This window comes from Coregonus lavaretus (genome assembly GCF_964263955.1).
Source record: "Coregonus lavaretus genome assembly, contig: HAP1_SCAFFOLD_250, whole genome shotgun sequence".
NCBI lineage: Eukaryota > Metazoa > Chordata > Actinopteri > Salmoniformes > Salmonidae > Coregonus > Coregonus lavaretus.
In genome coordinates this window covers 243,814-265,115 of record NW_028161097.1, presented here as the reverse complement: position 1 = coordinate 265,115, position 21,302 = coordinate 243,814, and the positions used below count along the sequence as shown (strand labels likewise).

The following is a 21,302-nucleotide window of genomic DNA, read 5'->3' as shown; positions in this document are numbered from 1 at the left end:
AAAACTTGAGTGCAAAACTATTCACCACACACCTCCCCCCCAAAGTCAATCCTTTGTAGAGCCACCTTTTTTAGTAATTACAGCTGCAAGTCTCTTGGGGTATGTCTCTATAAGCTTGGCACATCTAGCTTTGTAGTGCCACCTTTTGCAGTAATTACAGCTGGGATTTATGGCAAAATTTAAGGCAAAACTGCTCCAGCTCCTTCAAGTTGGATGGGTTCCGCTGGTGTACAGCAATCTTTAAGTCATACCACAGATTCTCAATTGGATTGTGGTCTGGGCTTTGACTAGGCTATTCCAAGATATTTAAATGTTTCCCCTTAAACCACTCGAGTGTTGCTTTAGCAGTATGCTTAGGGTCATTGTCCTGCTGGAAGGTGAACCTCTGTCCCAGGCTCAAATCTCTGGAAGACTGAAACAGGTTTCCCTTAAGACTTTCCCTGTATTTAGCGCCATCCATCATTCCTTCAATTCTGACCAGTTTCCCAGTCCCTGCCGATGACATAGCGTTTTCCTTGATGGCCAAAAAGCTCAATTTTAGTCTCATCTGACCAGAGTACCTTCCTCTATATGTTTGGGGAGTCTCCCACATGCCTTTTGACGAACACCAAACGTGTTTGCTTATTTTTTATGATTTTATTTGCAAATTATGGTGGAAAATAAGTATTTGGTCAATAACAAAAGTTTCTCAATACTTTGTTATATACCCTTTGTTGGCAATGACACAGGTCAAACGTTTTCTGTAAGTCTTCACAAGGTTTTCACACACTGTTGCTGGTATTTTGGCCCATTCCTCCATGCAGTGATGTTTTGGGGCTGTCGCTGGGCAACACGGACTTTCAACTCCCTCCAAAGATTTTCTATGGGGTTGAGATCTGGAGACTGGCTAGGCCACTCCAGGACCTTGAAATGCTTCTTACGAAGCCACTCCTTCGTTGCCCGGGCGGTGTGTTTGGGATCATTGTCATGCTGAAATACCCAGCCACGTTTCATCTTCAATGCACTTGCTGATGGAAGGAGGTTTTCACTCAAAATCTCACGATACATGGCCCCATTCATTCTTTCCTTTACACGGATCAGTCGTCCTGGTCCCTTTGCAGAAAAACAGCCCCAAAGCATGATGTTTCCACCCCCATGCTTCACAGTAGGTATGGTGTTCTTTGGATGCAACTCAGCATTCTTTGTCCTCCAAAAACGACAAGTTGAGTTTTTATCAAAAAGTTATATTTTGGTTTCATCTGACTATATGACATTCTCCCAATCCTCTTCTGGATCATCTAAATGCACTCTAGCAAACTTCAGACGGGCCTGGACATGTACTGGCTTAAGCAGGGGGACACGTCTGGCACTGCAGGATTTGAGTCCCTGGCGGCGTAGTGTGTTACTGATGGTAGGCTTTGTTACTTTGGTCCCAGCTCTCTGCAGGTCATTCACTAGGTCCCCCTGTGTGGTTCTGGGACTTTTGCTCACTGTTCTTGTGATCATTTTGACCCCACGGGGTGAGATCTTGCGTGGAGCCCGGAGATTATCAGTGGTCTTGTATGTCTTCCATTTCCTAATAATTGCTCCCACAGTTGATTTCTTCAAACCAAGCTGCTTACCTATTGCAGATTCAGTCTTCCCAGCCTGGTGCAGGTCTACAATTTTGTTTCTGGTGTCCTTTGACAGCTCTTTGGTCTTGGCCATAGTGGAGTTTGGAGTGTGACTGTTTGAGGTTGTGGACAGGTGTCTTTTATACTGATAACAAGTTCAAACAGGTGCCATTAATACAGGTAACGAGTGGAAGACAGAGGAGCCTCTTAAAGAAGAAGTTGCAGGTCTGTGAGAGCCAGAAATCTTGCTTGTTTGTAGGTGACCAAATACTTATTTTCCACCATAATTTGCTAATAAAATCATAAAAAATCCTACAATGTGATTTTCTGGATTTTTTTCCTCATTTTGTCTGTCATAGTTGACGTGTACCTATGATGAAAATTACAGGCCTCTCATCTTTTTAAGTGGGAGAACTTGGACCATTGGTGGCTGACTAAATACTTTTTTCCCCCACTGTATTTCTACCACTGTATCAAAGGAATTGCCTAAGTGAGTGTCAGAGATAGCCAGTATATGATCGCTTTCTGTTGCTAGCAAGTTATCGATTTCATTAACCTTGTTTATTTTGCTACATATGTTGATATGGGCTATTTTGAGCACTTTTCTGGGATTCTTGATTGTTTTTATTGCTTTACTGGGAGGCTTAGAGGTAGACATGACAGCAATATTTACATTTGAGCTGGTAGTGCAGGGTGAGCTGTTAATCCTACGTCTGTAGCTAACTCTTTCAGAACAGTGAGCTAGCTAGCATTGACTGAATTATTGTTTTTCTAGCCAACTGTTTCTAGCTCAGCTAGCTTGCTCGTAGGTTTGGCACATTGGAAGTCCCTCACTGCAAACCATGTTGAATACCGTGTTATGCATAGTGTTCACAGTCAAAAGTGACTATTGTGGGCATTACCATGCAGTTGGCTTTCTAACCTTTTTTGCTGTTAGCTAGTTAGCTTGCTAACGTCGGCTAACACTAGGGATGTGACAAATTGACAATTCTGCTTAATGTTTAAAATGGCCATTGTTTTATCGGTTTTCTGTTAAAACTAAGAAAAAAAAATTACATTTCTCGTCAATTTACAGAATAATGTATGACGGCTAGGGCCGGGCAAAGAACGCATCTACCGCAACCCTTTACAAAACGCAGCTACAGAAACATGTCGATAGCGACAATTGATAACTTTTCAGACAATAAAAAAAAAAAGTGCTGCACCTTTCAGACAGAATTCTGCTCTGGCGTAAAATGTTCTGTATCGTTTCCCTGACAACAATAAACGTCGCTGATTGATGTGCTACTGTGGTGTTTAATGGTAGGGTAGCTAGATGGGTTTTATTTCTACTAAATGTCACACTATTTAACAAACTTTAAAGTACTTTCTTAGGAGAGGGTGGCTGCGGGCAGCAGCTCGAGATTATTTGATTGACAGTTCTGGTTGCCTAGTGATGGACTTTAGTCCTGCTTTAGAAGCAGCATTCCTTTACAGGGAAGTAAAATGTCCGTTCATATGATCAGAGGTTTCATGTTACACAACTTCACAAGGCTTTTCTAGCCTATCGGCTATAACACGGAGGGGAGTACAAATATGGATTTCGGTTATGGATTTCTTAGTTTGGAAGGATCAACTTAGTTTAAACGTTCACACCCCTAGCTAACACAGTTCGATCCGACGGTCCATGTCAGAACGACTGTAATGTTTAACACAGCTAGACCTTGCTCGCTGAATGAACACAAACACATAATAATAATAATAATAATAATAATATGCCATTTAGCAGACGCTTTTATCCAAAGCGACTTACAGTCATGCGTGCATACATTTTTGTGTATGGGTGGTCCCGGGGATCGAACCCACTACCTTGGCGTTACAAGCGCCGTGCTCTACCAGCTGAGCTACAGAGGACCACAAAACATGTGCAAGTTGGTTTTTGACTGGACTATACAGGCTTATTCGCTGCTAGCTACCTGCTTTGTTATTGTGGACATCATGCATTTAGCTAGCTTCCTAATGTTGGGTAACAGTAGGTCCGATGCACCTCGAAAGGCAGGAACCTAGAGAGGAACCAGGCTCTGAGGGGTGACCAGTCATCTTCTGGCTGTGCTGGGTGGTGATTATAAGAGTGCATGACCATTAAGGCCAGACTGTTCTTCAAGATGTTCAAACGTTCATAGATTACACGATGGCTGCGGTTGTGAGGCCGGTTGGATGTACTGCCAAATTCTCAAAAATTACGTTGGAGGCGGTTATGGTAGAGAAATGAACATTCAATTCTCTGGTAACAGCTCTGGTGGACATTCCAGCAGTCAGCATGCCAATTGCACGCTCCCTCAAAACTTGAGACGTGTGGCATTGTGTTATATGACAAAACTGCACATTTTAGAGTGGCCTTTTCTTGTCCCCAGCACAAGGTGCACCAGTGTACTGATCATGCTGTTTAATCAGCTTCTTGATATGCCACACCTGTCAGGTGGATGGATTACCTTGGCAAAGGATAAATGCTCACTAACAGGGATGTAAACAAATTTGTAAACAACATTTGACAGAAATAAGCTTTTTGTGCGTAATTGAACATCTCTGGGATCTTTTATTTGCCAAAGGGTTGACTCAGGGGTGTGGATACTTATGGAAATAAGATATTTCTGTATTTCATTTTCAATAAATGTGCAAACATTTCTAAAAACATGTTTTAACTTTGTTATTATGGGGTATTGTGTGTAGATCGGTGAGAGAGAAAAAATATATTTCATCCATTTGGAATTCAGGCTTTAACACAAAATGTGGAACAAGACAATGGGTATGAGTACTTTCTGAAGGCACTGCACCTACCCAGCAGAGCAGCGAAGCAGGGCAGGTGTTGTGTCTTCAGACCCTTCACGTTTAGGTTAATTAGGTACCTACCCAGCAGAGCAGCGAAGCAGGGCAGGTGTTGTGTCTTCAGACCCAGCTGTCTGGCAGCTTCAGAGAGCAGGTACTGGTGGGTGGTCAGGTTCTTGCCGTTCCAGGACAGTTTGAGCGCGTGCGAGGAGAAGTAGGCGGGCACGTTGCAGAGGGCAAACTCTGAGTCCTGGGCGATCAGGCCGCAGAAACCAAAGTCCCTGTAGAGAGACAGCACCTCCTGGTGGTGGTCCTCCAACGTCTGAACAACCTGAATAATAGAATATAATATGAATATTACACACCTTAACCCCTCACCCTGACTAACCCTGTAGAAAGGCAACTAGGCCCAAACATTGACGTGGTATAGAAGATACAGTACAACAGTAGTTTACCTCCCAGCACTCATTAACATAACAGGCCCCACCCAATCCTCATCTGACCATGTGGTGACGTTTAACAACCAGGCAGTTACCCTTAGCAACAGGCGGAATAGGGGTTATCATGCATGTATATCTGGTCAAATAGGCCTATTAAAATGTTAAAAGCTTAGTTCCAGGTGTGTGTGACCAAAAACCAGCCTCTCGTCCCTGTGTTGAAGTGAGAGGGTTGAAGACTGGCAGACCACTCCAGCAAGAACAGTATTATGTATGAACCCGACCAAGCCCAAATATGTTGATATCCTGGGATTCTCTCCACTACCTAGTAGTGTTATCACCATCCCAGAATTCTGACTTCGATCCCAGGTCGAGTATCACAATACTCGATTCCATCATGATACTCCATACCAAAACGATACCACAGCCAAAAAAAGAAGGCATTTAACCAAAGTCCCAGAATGCCACTTGATCCAGACAGAAACTCAGCTACTGCTCTGTTCAATCATTGGGCATCTTTTGAGTTCAATATCATTACTTTTGAACATTATTAATATCTTCTAGAGACAGTCATTAATGAATCAATTATACAATAAATGTGACTTTGTTTTTACCAATCTAACTACAAAGGTTATCATTTATTTGAACGGTAAATCTCTGAAACTGGGTAAATTAAGATGTAGCGTAGGTCTAAAATCAAATCTTATTTGTCACATGCGCCGAATACAACAGGTGTAGACCTTAATGAAATGCTTACTTACAAGCCCTTAACCAACAATGCAGTTAAGAATACCAACAAAAAAAAAGTATATATATATATATATATATATATATATATATATATATATATATATATATATATATATATATATATATATATATACACACACACACACACAGTGGGGAGAACAAGTATTAGATACACTGCCGATTTTGCAGGTTTTCCTACTTACAAAGCATGTAGAGGTCTGTAATTTTTATCATTGGTACACTTCAACTGTGAGAGACGGAATCTAAAACAAAAATCCAGAAAATCACATTGTATGATTTTTAAGTAATTAATTTGCACCAATTGTGCAAGTTCTCCCACTTAAAAAGATGAGGCCTGTAATTTTCATCATAGGTACACATCAACTATGACAGACAAAATGAGAAAAAAAATCCAGAAAATCACATTGTAGGATTTTTTATGAATTTATTTGCAAATTATGGTGGAAAATAAGTATTTGGTCAATAACAAAAGTTTCTCAATACTTTGTTATATAACTTTTGTTGGCAATGACACAGGTCAAACGTTTTCTGTAAGTCTTCACAAGGTTTTCACACACTGTTGCTGGTATTTTGGCCCATTCCTCCATGCAGATCTCCTCTAGAGCAGTGATGTTTTGGGGCTGTCGCTGGGAAACAGACTTTCAACTCCCTCCAAAGATTTTCTATGGGGTTGAGATCTGGAGACTGGCTAGGCCACTCCAGGACCTTGAAATGCTTCTTACGAAGCCACTCCTTCGTTGCCCGGGCGGTGTGTTTGGGATCATTGTCATGCTGAAAGACCCAGCCACGTTTCATCTTCAATGCCCTTGCTGATGGAAGGAGGTTTTCACTCAAAATCTCACGATACATGGCCCCATTCATTCTTTCCTTTACACGGATCAGTCGTCCTGGTCCCTTTGCAGAAAAACAGCCCCAAAGCATGATGTTTCCACCCCCATGCTTCACAGTAGGTATGGTGTTCTTTGGATGCAACTCAGCATTCTTTGTCCTCCAAACACGACGAGTTGAGTTTTTACCAAAAAGTTATATTTTGGTTTCATCTGACATTCTCCCAATCCTCTTCTGGATCATCCAAATGCACTCTAGCAAACTTCAGACCGGGCCTGGACATGTACTGGCTTAAGCAGGGGGACACGTCTGGCACTGCAGGATTTGAGTCCCTGGCGGCATAGTGTGTTACTGATGGTAGGCTTTGTTACTTTGGTCCCAGCTCTCTGCAGGTCATTCACTAGGTCTGCCCGTGTGGTTCTGGGATTTTTGCTCACCGTTCTTGTGATCATTTTGACCCCACGGGGTGAGATCTTGCGTGGAGCCCCAGATCGAGGGAGATTATCAGTGGTCTTGTATGTCTTCCATTTCCTAATAATTGCTCCCACAGTTGATTTCTTCAAACCAAGCTGCTTACCTATTGCAGATTCAGTCTTCCCAGCCTGGTGCAGGTCTACAATTTTGTTTCTGGTGTCCTTTGAGAGCTCTTTGGTCTTGGCCATAGTGGAGTTTGGAGTGTGACTGTTTGAGGTTGTGGACAGGTGTCTTTTATACTGATAACAAGTTCAAACAGGTGCCATTATTACAGGTAACGAGTGGAGGACAGAGGAGCCCCTTAAAGAAGAAGTTACAAGTCTGTGAGAGCCAGAAATCTTGCTTGTTTGTAGGTGACCAAATACTTATTTTCCACCATAATTTGCAAATAAATTCATAAAAAATCCTACAATGTGATTTTCTGGAATATCTTTCTCTCAAATTGTCTGTCATAGTTGACGTGTACCTATGATGAAAATTACAGGCCTCTCTCATCTTTTTAAGTGGGAGAACTTGCACAATTGGTGGCTGATTAAATACTTTTTCCCCCACTGTATAGTGCACTACTTTTGACCAGGGCAGATTCCATGTACAGTGAGGGAATAAAGTATTTGATCCCCTGCTGATTTTGTACGTTTGCCCACTGACAAAGACATGATCAGTCTATAATTTTAATGGTTGGTTATTTGAACAGTGAGAGACAGAATAACAACAAAAAAATCCAGAAAAACGCATGTCAAAAATGTTATAAATTGATTTTGCATTTTAATGAGGGAAATAAGTATTTGACCCCTCTGCAAAACATGACTTGTTTTGGGCAAAACCCTTGTTGGCAATCACAGATGTCAGACGTTTCTTGTAGTTGGCCACCAGGTTTGCACACATCTCAGGAGGGATTTTGTCCCACTCCTCTTTGCAGATCTTCTCCAAGTCATTAAGGTTTCAGGGCTGACGTTTGGCAACTCGAACCTTCAGCTCCCTCCACAGATTTTCTATGGGATTAAGGTCTGGAGACTGGCTAGGCCACTCCAGGACCTTAATGTGCTTCTTCTTGAGCCACTCCTTTGTTGCCTTGGCCGTGTGTTTTGGGTCATTGTCATGCTGGAATACCCATCCACAACCCATTTTCAATGCCCTGGCTGAGGGAAGGAGGTTCTCACCAAGATTTGACGGTACATGGCCCCGTCCATCGTCCCTTTGATGCGGTGAAGTTGTCCTGTCCCCTTAGCAGAAAAACACCTCCATGTTTGACGGTGGGGATGGTGTTCTTGGGGTCATAGGCAGCATTCCTCCTCCTCCAAACACGGCGAGTTAAGTTGATGCCAAAGAGCTCGATTTTGGTCTCATCTGACCACAACACTTTCACCCAGTTCTCCTCTGAATCATTCAGTTGTTCATTGGCAAACTTCAGACGGGCCTGTATATGTGCTTTCTTGAGCAGGGGGACCGCTGCAGGATTTCAGTCCTTCACGGCGTAGTGTTACCAATTGTTTTCTTGGTGACTATGGTCCCAGCTGCTTTGAGATCATTGACAAGATCCTCCCGTGTAGTTCTGAGCTGATTCCTCACCGTTCTCATGATCATTGCAACTCCACGAGGTGAGATCTTGCATAAACCCCCAGGCCGAGGGAGATTGACAGTTATTTTGTGTTTCTTCCATTTGCGAATAATCGCACCAACTGTTGTCACCTTCTCACCAAGCTGCTTGGCGATGGTCTTGTAGCCCATTCCAGCCTTGTGTAGGTCTACAATCTTGTCCCTGACATCCTTGGAGAGCTCTTTGGGTCTTGGCCATGGCGGAGAGTTTGGAATCTGATTGATTGCTTCTGTGGACAGGTGTCTTTTATACAGGTAACAAGCTGAGATTAGGAGCACTCCCTTTAAGAGTGTGCTCCTAATCTCAGCTCGTTACCTGTAGAAAAGTCACCTGGGAGTTAGAAATCTTTCTGATTGAGAGGGGGTCAAATACTTATTTCCCTCATTAAAATGCAAATCAATTTATAACATTTTTGACATGCGTTTTTCTGGATTTTTTTGTTGTTATTCTGTCTCTCACTGTTCAAATAAACCTACCATTAAAATTATAGACTGATCATTTCTTTGTCAGTGGGCAAACGTACAAAATCACCAGGGGATCAAATCCTTTTTCCCCTCCCTGTGCACTACATTTGACCAGGGCTATGTAGGGCAGAAATAGATGGCCACTAGCTGCCATGTGACATAATGACAGTAGTAGTTAATCCAAAGGTCAGTCAGTCTTCAGTCTAGTAGTAGTTCATCCAGAGGTCAGTCCACTGCCAACATTCAACCGATATAACAGTTTAACATTAGCCTCGCTGCATCACTGAACTCACCCTGTCAGGGCTCGTCGTTGTTACCATTTTGGGGGCATACGCTCTTAAATATCTTGCTACCTAATTTATTTGGGAGCACCAGTGCCCCTATAAACACCCAGGTAATAATTATTGTAATGATTTCTTCCCTGTCCCTCAGCCTCAGTAGTATGCAAACATGGTGAAAAACAGAGCTTCTTCAGGAGACGGGCTTCTTCAGGGGACGGGCTTCTTCAGGGGACGGGCTTCTTCAGGGGACGGGCTTCTTCAGGGGACGGGCTTCTTCAGGAGACGGGCTTCTTCAGGAGACGGGCTTCTTCAGGGGACGGGCTTCTTCAGGGGACGGGCTTCTTCAGGAGACGGGCTTCTTCAGGGGACGGGCTTCTTCAGGGGACGGGCTTCTTCAGGGGACGGGCTTCTTCAGGAGACGGGCTTCAAAAGGAGACGGGCTTCAAAAGGAGACGGGCTTCTTCAGGAGACGGGCTTCTTCAGGAGACGGGCTTCAAAAGGAGACGGGCTTCAAAAGGAGACGGGCTTCAAAAGGAGACGGGCTTCAAAAGGAGACGGGCTTCAAAAGGAGACGGGCTTCAAAAGGAGCTTGGATTGATATTGGCCCAATGTAGGCTATATCTCAATCTTAAAAATATATTTTGTTTGTATTCTTAAAACCTATATTTTGTAATTACTGGCAATTATTTTCATTAATACCTCAAATATTTGTCATTGTGGTCCTACATCCTACATAACAACATTGAACAGCGCCGGAGAAGATGGCTGCCGTTTTACAGCCCTCTAACCATTTGTACTATTATGTGTGTTTTTCCGCGTTATTTGTAATTTATTCTGTACATAATGTTTCTGCCATCGTTTCTTATAACCAAAAAGAGCTTCTGGATATCAGGACAGCGATTACTCACCTCGTATTGGACGAAGATTTTTTCTTCAACGAGGCGGCCGCGTAGTATATCATACAGACACTCGACAAGGCCCAAATCCCCGTCATTCGCGTGAGGAAGAGACGGAGATATCGTGGACGTAGGTCGGGGTGCCTTGTAAGGATCCGACGGCGAGCGAGTAAACTGCCTCTCCCATCAATCCTATTAGCCAATCTTCAATCATTGGATAACAAATTGGATGACCTAAGATTACGGTTATCCTACCAACGGGACATAAAAAACTGTAATATCTTATGTTTCACCGAGTCGTGGCTGAACGACGAGATGGATAACATACAGCTAGCGGGCTATACGCTACATCGGCAGGATACAACGGCTGACTCCGGTAAGACAAGGGGTGGCGGTCTGTGTATATTTGTAAACAACAGCTGGTGCACAAAATCAAATACTAAGGAAGTCTCGAGGTTTTGCTCGCTTGAGGTAGAGTATCTTATGATAAGCTGTAGACCACACTATTTACCAAGAGAGTTTTCATCTATATTTTTCATAGCTGTCTATTTACCACCACAAACCAATGCTGGCATTAAGATTGCACTGAATGAGTTGTACAAGGCCATAAATCAACAGGAAAACGCTCATCCAGATGCAGCGCTCCTAGTGGCCGGGGACTTTAATGCAGGGAAACTTAAATCCGTTCTACCTAATTTCTACCAGCATGTTAAATGTGCAAACAGAGGGAAAAAAAAAAACTCTAGACCACCTTTACTCCACACACAGAGACGCGTACAAAGCTCTCCCTCGCCCTCCATTTGGCAAATCTGACCATAACTCTATCCTCCTGATTCCTGCTTATAAGCAAAAACTAAAGCAGGAAGCACCAGTGACTCGGTTAATAAAAAAGTGGTCAGATGACGCAGATGCTAAGCTACAGGACTGTTTTGCTAGCACAGACTGGAATATGTTCTGGGATTCTTCCGATAGCATTGAGGAGTACACCACATCAGTCACTGGCTTCATCAATAAGTGCATCGATGACGTCGTCCCCACAGTGACCGTACGTACATACCCCAACCAGAAGCCATGGATTACAGGCAACATCCACACTGAGCTAAAGGGTAGAGCTGCCGCTTTCAAGGAGTGGGACTCTAACCCGGACGCTTATAAGAAATCCCGCTATGCCCTCCGACGAACCATCAAACAGGCAAAGAGTCAATACAGGACTAAGATTGAATCGTACTACACCGGCTCTGATGCTCGTCGGATGTGGCAGGGCTTGAAAACTATTGCAGACTACAGAGGGAAGCACAGCCGCGAGCTGCCCAGTGACACAAGCCTACCAGACGAGCTAAACCACTTCTATGCTCGCTTCGAGGCAAGCAACACTGAAGCATGCATGAGAGCACCAGCTGTTCCGGATGACTATGTGATCACGCTCTCCGTAGCCGATGTGAGTAAGACTTTTAAGCAGGTCAACATTCACAAGGCCGCAGGGCCAGACGGATTACCAGGACGTGTACTCCGAGCATGTGCTGACCAACTGGCAAGTGTCTTCACTGACATTTTCAACATGTCCCTGACTGAGTCTGTAATACCAACATGTTTCAAGCAGACCACTATAGTCCCTGTGCCCAAGGACTCTAAGATAACCTGCCTAAATGACTACCGACCCGTAGCACTGACGTCTGTAGCCATGAAGTGCTTTGAAAGGCTGGTCATGGCTCACATCAACAGCATTATCCCAGAAACCCTAGACCCACTCCAATTTGCATACAACACATCTGCCACACTGATCCTCAACAGGGGGGCCCCTCAGGGGTGCGTGCTCAGTCCCCTCCTGTACTCTCTGTTCACCCATGACTGCATGGCCAGGCACGACTCCAACACCATCATGAAGTTTGCCGACGACACAACAGTGGTAGGCCTGATCACCGACAACGATGAGACAGCCTATAGGGGGGAGGTCAGAGACCTGGCCGTGTGGTGCCAGGACAACAACCTCTCCCTCAACGTGACCAAGACAAAGGAGATGATTGTGGACTACAGGAAAAAAAAGAGGACTGAGCACGCCCCCATTCTCATCGACGGGGCTGTAGTGGAACAGGTTGAGAGCTTCAAGTTCCTTGGTGTCCACATCACCAACGAACTATCATGGTCCAAACACACCAAGACAGTCGTGAAGAGGGCACGACAAAGCCTATTCCCCCTCAGGAGACTGAAAAGATTTGGCATGGGTCCTCAGATCCTCCAAAAATTCTACAGCTGCACCATCGAGGGCATCCTGACTGGTTGCATCACCGCCTGGTATGGCAACTGCTTGGCCTCCGACCGCAAGGCACTACAGAGGGTAGTGCGTACGGCCCAGTACATCACTGGGGCCAAGCTTCCTGCCATCCAGGACCTCTATACCAGGCGGTGTCAGAGGAAGGCCCTCAAAATTGTCAAAGACTCCAGCCACCCTAGTCATAGACTGTTCTCTCTGCTACCGCACGGCAAGCGGTACCGGCGTGCCAAGTCTAGGTCCAAAAGACTTCTCAACAGCTTCTACCCCCAAGCCATAAGACTCCTGAACAGCTAATCATGGCTACCCGGACTATTTGCACTGCCCCCCCACCCCATCCTTTTACGCTGCTGCTACTCTGTTAATTATTTATGCATAGTCACTTTAACTCTACCCACATGTACATATTACGCCCCCGCACCGGTACCCCCCTGTATATATAGCCGCCCTACTGTTATTTTATTTTACTTCTGCTCTTTTTTTTCTCAACACTTAATTTGTTGTTGTTTTATTTTTACTTTTTTTGTTAAAAATAAATGCACTGTTGGTTAAGGGCTGTAAGTAAGCATTTCACTGTAATGTCTGCACCTGTTGTATTCGGCGCATGTGACCAATAAAATTTGCTTTGATTTGATTTGCTCCTTGTAAAAAACGTCACCTGTAGAGCCCTGCCTCTAACTACCACATTCGCTGGTTCAAGCACTGCCTCTTGACTGTTCCGTCTTAAATCACTACATTTGATAGATAACGACTAAAGCCATAGAGATAGCAGACACTAGCTATCTCTCCCCATCACCTCTGAGTCGCTCATCAAGTAAGTTGGCACCAGGAGGGGGTTAGCCCGATTCAAGCACTGTCCTCGTCATTATCAGTCCTGAAACCAGAGTCTTGTTTAGTGTTTGCCTGCTATATCATCATCATTCTTAGCTAGCCAGCTACTGCTCGTTACTCACCCGCACTCTGAAGCGGAACATGGCGAGGCGGACACAGTGACTGAGGCAGGCCGGGGGCAGGAACCAGGCGCGGGGAGGCGGGGTGGCCTTACTGCCGACATGGTTAACGATGAGCTGGGCCGTCTGTCGTTGCCCCTGGGCCCGGCGCGCCCACTCCGGCCACCGCTCCTTCCCCAGGGTTCCGTTGAACACCACGACCAGCTCTAGCCCACCCTGGTACAGACAGGCCTGGGACAGAGCGGCCAGGTATCCCAGCATGGCGTTCCACTCCCCGCCGCACACCCAGTCCGTCTGGTAACCGCCGTACAGCCGCTGCAGGCCGGAGTCAGCATCGATGAGTATCCGGGCCGGAGGTGGAGGGGGCAGAGGGCCGGGGTGATGGTGCGGGTGCTGGCGTCCCACAGTACGGCCTAGTTTGAGGAGGTCCACGGGGACCGCAGCCCCGGGACACCGTTTCTCCAGATACTCCTGGAAGCCCTGCACGCCCATCCCGGTGTTGTTGAGCCGGTGGGTCTGGCCGGGGGAGGGCTCGGGATACGTTCTGAACGCCGTGGTGATAGCTGATGTGAGGGTCGAGACGGTAGCTAGCTAGAACCAGGCGGCTAGCTAACTTGTCTCTCTTAACGATGTGACTTACTGACTACACGACTGTTGTTGCCGCTAGCTAGTTGCCACCGCAACTCTGACACGACGAGTGACCAACCCTGCTAGCCTAGCATAGCCTAGCAAGCTAGTTGGCCAGGTCGAGAGGTTCACGTTCCAACAGCTAGTTCGCTAGTAAGTTAGTAAATTTTTCAGCAGCCAAGTTGGTTAGCAATTTGACTAACGTAGCTAACTAGCTAGTGTGCCAAGCCAATCTTCTACATTTGGTCGTGTGTGTCCATCCCTAGCAGTATCGTGGTAAACTGCCAGCAAAGCAGCTACAGTTTAGCTAGTTAACTCCTTTAACTATCTAACGAACCTGAAATGTTCTTGGCAGCTGACTATGGCTAGCTATAGTTATGTTAGGATTTGGGCGATGCTTCCAACTCCAAAGTTATAATCCTGATTCATATGAAGAAACGCTGCGAATTAGCGAACATGACGACCGAGTAATTCTTAATCTGAGAGTTAACATATTTATATTAACCGTTAGACTAGTTCAAATTGCATGTGCTGGCTAATGTGAATACAAAATAACTAGCTAACAGCTAGATGGCTAACGTTAACTGATGTAGCTCATTTAGCTAGCTGGGTCCCCGGCGCGGCAACTCGCAAACCCAACTCTGGGACAGACGACGCGGTATGAAATGGATGTTGTTTGGAGAAATTAAAAGTAAAAAATAACTCGAATAAAAACAAACGCCCGATGGTGCCTCCCTCGCTTACTTCCACACTCACGACTTCATGTTGAGGAAGGGAGCATACTTCCAAGCGATGTCAACCATCTTGCGACTTCTTCGCGGACCAACAAAAGTAGGAGGGGAGCAGAGGGTTTTTGAGTAGATGGACACAGCTTTTGTCAGATGAAGACTTTTCGTAGCAGGTTAGTATAATTAGGTTTAGTTTTGGAAAAGAGATAGCTAAAATGTACAAAAAAATCTACTTTTGACGTTAATTTGACAAAAGTTGTATCCCTTCTAGCAATGACCAGGGCGGTGATGACGCCAGGGGAAATAGCCAAACTATGACCAGTGCCTAAAGGTTATATATGTCTCCCCCTTGTGGATACATTTGGGACGGCAGGGACATCATGTATTTGGGGATTTGAACATGAGGAAAGGAGACTTTCTGTATTCCAAATCAAGCCCTACACTTCCCCCTGCCCATAGCCATTTTACCCCCGAGGCCTAGGCACACTCCCTGCCCATAGCATCCCAAATACAACCCTGCTATATAGTACACTCACTGCACAGGAGGTTGGTGGCACCTTAATTGGGGAGAACGGACTTGTGATAATGACTATAGTGGAATCAGTGGAATGGTATCAAATACATCAAACACATGGTTTCCATGGTGATGCCATTCCATTTGCGCCGTTCCGACTATAATGCGCCGTTCTCCCCTCAGCAGCCTCCTGTGACTCACAGCCCACCATAATCATCTTCTCGCATGCCACGCACTCACATACACACATTTTGTGGCCTCACATTTTGACGGCATAATTTGACTGCAATCAAAGTGATTTTGTGAAATATTTTGCTCTCCCCCCCTTGAATTTGGGTCAGTCATAGTGGTCAGGTATTCTGCCACTGCGTACTCTCTGTTTAGGGCCAGATAGCATTCTAGTTTGCTCTGTTTTTTTGTTAATTATTTTCAATGTGTCAAGTAATTTTCTTTTAGTTTTCTCATGATCTTCTCCTGAGTGGCGCAGTGGTCTAAGGCACTGCATCGCAGTGCTAACTGTGCCACTAGAGATCCTGGTTCGAATCCAGGCTCTGTCGCAGCCGGCCGCGACCGGGAGACTCATGGGCGGCGCACAATTGGCCCAGGGTAGGGGAGGGAATGGCCGGCAGGAATGTAGCTCAGTTGATAGAGCATGGCAATTGTAACGCCAGGGTTGTGGGTTCGATTCCCACGGGGGGCCAGTATATAAAAAAAATAATGTATTCACTAACTGTAAGTCGCTCTGGATAAGAGCGTCTGCTAAATGACTAAAATGTAAATGTAATGATTTGGTTGGGTCTAATTGTGTTGCTGTCCTGGGGCTCTGTGGGGTCTGTTTGTGTTTGTGAACAGAGCCCCTGGCCCAGGTCTTCTCCAAGTTCATCTCTCTGTAGGTTATGGAAGGTTTGGGAATCGCTTCCTTTTAAGTGGTTATAGAATTTAACGGCTCTTTTCTGGATTTTGATAATTAACGGGTATCGTCCTAATTCTGCTCTGCATGCATTATTTGATATTTTACGTTGTACACAGCGGATATTTTTGCAGAATTCTGCATGCAGTCTCAATTTGGTGTTTGTCCCATTTTGTGAATTCTTGTTTGGTGAGCGGAACCCAGACCTCACAACCATAAAGGGCAATGGGTTCTATAACTGATTCAAGTATTTTTAGCCAGATCCTAATTGGTATGTCGAATTTTATGTTCCTTTTGATGGCATAGAAGGCCCTTCTTGCCTTGTCTCTCAGATCATTCACAGCTTTGTGGAAGTTTCCTGTGGTGCTGATGTTTAGGCCGAGGTATGTATAGTTTTTTGTGTTCTCTAGGGCAACGGTGTCTAGATGGAATTTGTATTTGTGGTCCTGGCAACTGGACCTTTTTTGGAACACCATTATTTTTGTCTTACTAAGATTTACTGTCAGGGCCCAGGTCTGACAGAATCTGTGCAGAAGATCTAGGTGCTGTTTTAGGCCCTCCTTGGTTGGTGACAGAAGCACCAGATCATCAGCAAACATTAGACATTTGACTTCAGATTCTAGTAGGGTGAGGCCGGGTGCTGCAGACTGTTCTAGTGCCCTCGCCAATTCGTTGATATATATGTTGAAGAGGGTGGGGCTTAAACTGCATCCCTGTCTCACCCCACGGCCCTGTGGAAAGAAATGTGTGTGTTTTTTTGCCAATTTTAACCTCACACTTCTTGTTTGTGTACGTGGATTTTATAATGTCGTATGTTTTTCCGCCAACACCATTTTCCATCAATTTGTATAGCAGACCCTCATGCCAAATTGAGTCAAAAGCCTTTTTGAAATCAACAAAGCATGAGAAGACTTTGCCTATGTTTTGGTTTGTTTGTCAATTAGGGTGTGCAGGGTGAATACGTGGTCTGTCGTACAGTAATTTGGTAAAAAGCCAATTTGACATTTGCTCAGTACATTGTTTTCACTGAGGAAATGAACTAGTCTGCTGTTCCAAATATTGGGGAAGATACCAGAGCTAAGGATGATGTTAAAGAGTTTATGAATAGCCAATTGGAATTTGTGGTGTGTATATTTGATCATTTCATTGAGGATACCATCAACGCCACATCAACACCTTTTTGGGTTGGAGGGTTTGTATTTTGTCCTGTAGTTCATTCAATGTAATTGGATAATCAAGTGGGTTCTGGTAGTCTTTAATAGCTGATTCTAAGATTTGCATTTGATCATGTATATTTTTTTGCCGTTTGTTCTTTGTTATAGGGCCAAAAAGATTGGAGAAGTGGTTTACCCATACATCTCCGTTTTGGATAGATAGCTCTTCGTGTTGTTTGTTTCAGTGTTTTCCAATTTTCCCAGAATTGGTTGGAGTCTATGGATTCTCCAATTACATTGAGCTGATTTCTGACGTGCTGTTCCTTCTTTTTCCGTAGTGTATTTCTGTATTGTTTTAGTGATTCACCATAGTGAAGTCGTAGGCTCAGGTTTTCTGGGTCTCTATGTTTTTGGTTGGATAGGTTTCTCAATTTCTTTCTTAGGTTTTTGCATTCTTCATCAAACCATTTGTCATTGTTGTTACTTTTCTTCGGTTTTCTGTTAGAGATTTTTAGATTTGATAGGGAAGCTGAGAGGTCAAATATACTGTTTAGGTTTTCTACTGCCAAGTTTACACCTTCACTATTTTATTTTTTATTTTTTTTATTTCACCTTTATTTAACCAGGTAAACCAGTTGAGAACAGGTTCTCATTTACAACTGCGACCTGGCCAAGATAAAGCAAAGCAGTGCAATAAAAACAACACAGAGTTACATATGGGGTAAAAAAACATAAAGTCAAAAATACAACAGAAAATATATATACAGTGTGTGCAAATGTAGCAAGTTATGGAGGTAAGGCAATAAATAGGCTATAGTGCAGAATAATTACAATAGTATTAACACTGGAATGCTAGATGTGCAAGAGATGATGTGCAAATAGAGATACTGGGGTGCAAAAGAGCAAAATAAATAACAATATAGGGATGAGGTAGTTGGGTGGGCTAATTTCAGATGGGCTGTGTACAGGTGCAGTGATCGGTAAGGTGCTCTGACAACTGATGCTTAAAGTTATTGAGGGAGATAAGAGTCTCCAGCTTCAGAGATTTTTGCAATTCGTTCCAGTCATTGGCAGCAGAGAACTGGAAGGAATGGCGGCCAAAGGAGGTGTTGGCTTTGGGAATGACCAGTGAGATATACCTGCTGGAGCGCAGACTACGGGTGGGTGCTGCTATGGTGACCAATGAGCTAAGATAAGGCGGGGATTTGCCTAGCAGTGATTTATAGATGGCCTGGAGCCAGTGGGTTTGACGACGAACATGTAGTGAGGACCAGCCAACAAGAGCGTACAGGTCACAGTGGTGGGTAGTGTATGGGGCTTTGGAGACAAAACGGATGGCACTGTGATAGACTACATCCAATTTGCTGAGTAGAGTGTTGGAGGCTATTTTGTAAATGACATCGCCGAAGTCAAGGATCGGTAGGATAGTCAGTTTTACGAGGGCATGTTTGGCAGCATGAGTGAAGGAGGCTTTGTTGCGAAATAGGAAGCCGATTCTAGATTTAACTTTGGATTGGAGATTCTTTATGTGAGTCTGGAAGTTGAGTTTACAGTCTAACCAGACACCTAGGTATTTGTAGTTGTCCACATACTCTAGGTCAGACCCGTCGAGAGTGGTGATTCTAGTCGGGTGGGCGGGTGCCAGCAGCGTTCGATTGAAAAGCATGCATTTAGTTTTACTGGTGTTTAAGAGCAGTTGGAGGCTACTGAAGGATTGTTGTATGGCATTGAAGCTCGTTTGGAGGTTTGTTAACACAGTGTCCAATGAAGGGCCAGATGTATACAAAATGGTGTCGTCTGCGTAGAGGTGGATCTGAGAGTCACCAGCAGCAAGAGCGACATCATTGATATACACGGAGAAAAGTGTCGGCCCAAGAATTGAACCCTGTGGCACCCCCATAGAGACTGCCATAGGTCCAGACAACAGGCCCTCCGATTTGACACACTGAACTCTATCTGAGAAGTAGTTGGTGAACCAGGCGAGGCAGTCATTTGAGAAACCAAGGTGGATTACAGTGGAACGTTTTGTCCAGGAAGTTGTCTAAAAGGGATTGAATTTGTTGTTGCCTAATTGTTTTTTGGTAGGTTTTGACACTACTTTCCTTCCATCTATAGCATTTCTTAATATTATTCAGTTCCTTTGGCTTTGATGCCTCATGATTGAGATTGCTCTGTTCAAGTAGACTGTGATTTTGCTGTGGTCTGATAGGGGTGTCAGTGGGCTGACTGTGAACGCTCTGAGAGACTCTGGGTTGAGGTCAGTGATAAAGTAGTCTACAGTACTACTGCCAAGAGATGAGCTATAGGTGTACCTACCATAGGAGTCCCCTCGAAGCCTACCATTGACTATGTACAGACCCAGCGTGAGACAGAGCTGCAGGAGTTGTGACCCATTTTTGTTGGTTATGTTGTCATAGTTGTGCCTAGGGGGGCATATGGGGGAGGGAATGCTGTCACCTCCAGGTAGGTACTTGTCCCCCTGTGTGCTGAGGGTGTCAGGTTCATGTCCAGTTCTGGCATTTATCTCTGACCGGGCCCTGCCAGCGCCATCAATAAACAAGCCATATTGACCTCCGACCAGGCGCTGCCAGCGCCATCAATAAACAAGCCATATTGACCTCCGACCAGGCGCTGCCAGCACCATCAATAAACAAGCCATATTGACCTCCGACCAGGCGCTGCCAGCACCATCAATAAACAAGCCATATTGACCTCCGACCAGGCGCTGCCAGCGCCATCAATAAACAAGCCATATTGACCTCCGACCAGGCGCTGCCAGCACCATCAATAAACAAGCCATATTGGTCAAATGATCCACAGTTACATGTCCTTAAAAACTGCCTGTAACAAAAAACAGAACTTGAGCGTGCATAACTATTCACCCCCCCAAAGTCAATACTTTGTAGAGCCATCTTTTGCAGCAATTACAGCTGCAAGTCTCTTGGGGTATGTCTATATAAGCTTGGCACATCTAGCCACTGGGATTTTTGGCCATTCTTCAAGGCAAAACCGCTCCAGCTCCTTCAAGTTGGATGGGTTCCGCTGGTGTACAGCAATCTTTAAGTCATACCACAGATTCTCAATTGGATTGAGGTCTGGGCTTTGACTAGGCTATTCCAAGACATTTAAATGTTTCCCCTTAAACCACTCGAGTGTTGCTTTAGCAGTATGCTTAGGGTCATTGTCCTGCTGGAAGGTGAACCTCCGTCCCAGTCTCAAATCTCTGGAGACTGAAACAGGTTTCCCTCAAGAATTTCCCTGTATTTAGCGCCATCCATCATTCCTTCAATTCTGACCAGTTTCCCAGTCCCTGCCGATGACATAGCGTTTTCCTTGATGGCCAAAAAGCTCAATTTTAGTCTCATCTGACCAGAGTACCTTCTTCCATATGTTTGGGGAGTCTCCCACATGCCTTTTGGCGAACACCAAATGTGTTTGCTTATTTTTTTCTTTAAGCAATGGCTTTTTTCTGGCCACTCTTCCGTAAAGCTCAGCTCTGTGGAGTGTACAGCTTAAAGTGGTCCTACGGACAGATACTCCAATCTCCGCTGTGGAGCTTTGCAGCTCCTTCAAGGTTATCTTTGGTCTCTTTGTTGCCTCTCTGATTAATGCCCTCCTTGCCTGGTCCATGAGTTTTGGTGTCCTCTCTTGGCAGGTTTGTTGTGGTGCCATATTCTTTCAATTTTTTTATAATGGATTTAATGGTGCTCCATGGGATGTTCAAAGTTTGATATTTTTTTATAACCCAACCCTGATCTGTACTTCTCCACAACTTTGTCCCTGACCTGTTTGGAGAGCTCCTTGGTCTTCATGGTGCCGCTTGCTTGGTGGTGCCCCTTGCTTAGTGGGGTTGCAGACTCTGGGGGCCTTTCAGAACAGGTGTATATATACTGAGATCATGTGACAGATCATGTGACACTTAGATTGCACACAGGTGGACTTTATTTAACTAATTATGTGAAATCTGCAGATTAACTCCTGTTTATTGCTGCAGATTAACTCCTG

At 44.7% G+C, this 21,302-nt stretch overlaps 1 protein-coding gene across 1 annotated transcript in view; it reads right to left on the bottom strand.

Moving 5' to 3' along the window:
* Positions 1-14,939, bottom strand: part of fam120c (family with sequence similarity 120 member C) — a 123,971-nt gene extending 109,032 nt beyond the window's left edge. The window contains exons 1-2 of the mRNA XM_084195639.1: positions 13,368-14,939; positions 4,482-4,728 (exon numbers count right to left, since the gene is read on the bottom strand). Of these exons, the coding sequence (XP_084051765.1) occupies positions 4,482-4,728; positions 13,368-13,856 (736 nt within the window). The 5' untranslated portion in view covers positions 13,857-14,939. The remainder of the gene's footprint in view (positions 1-4,481; positions 4,729-13,367) is intronic.
* Between the last annotated feature and the right edge of the window lie 6,363 nt (positions 14,940-21,302).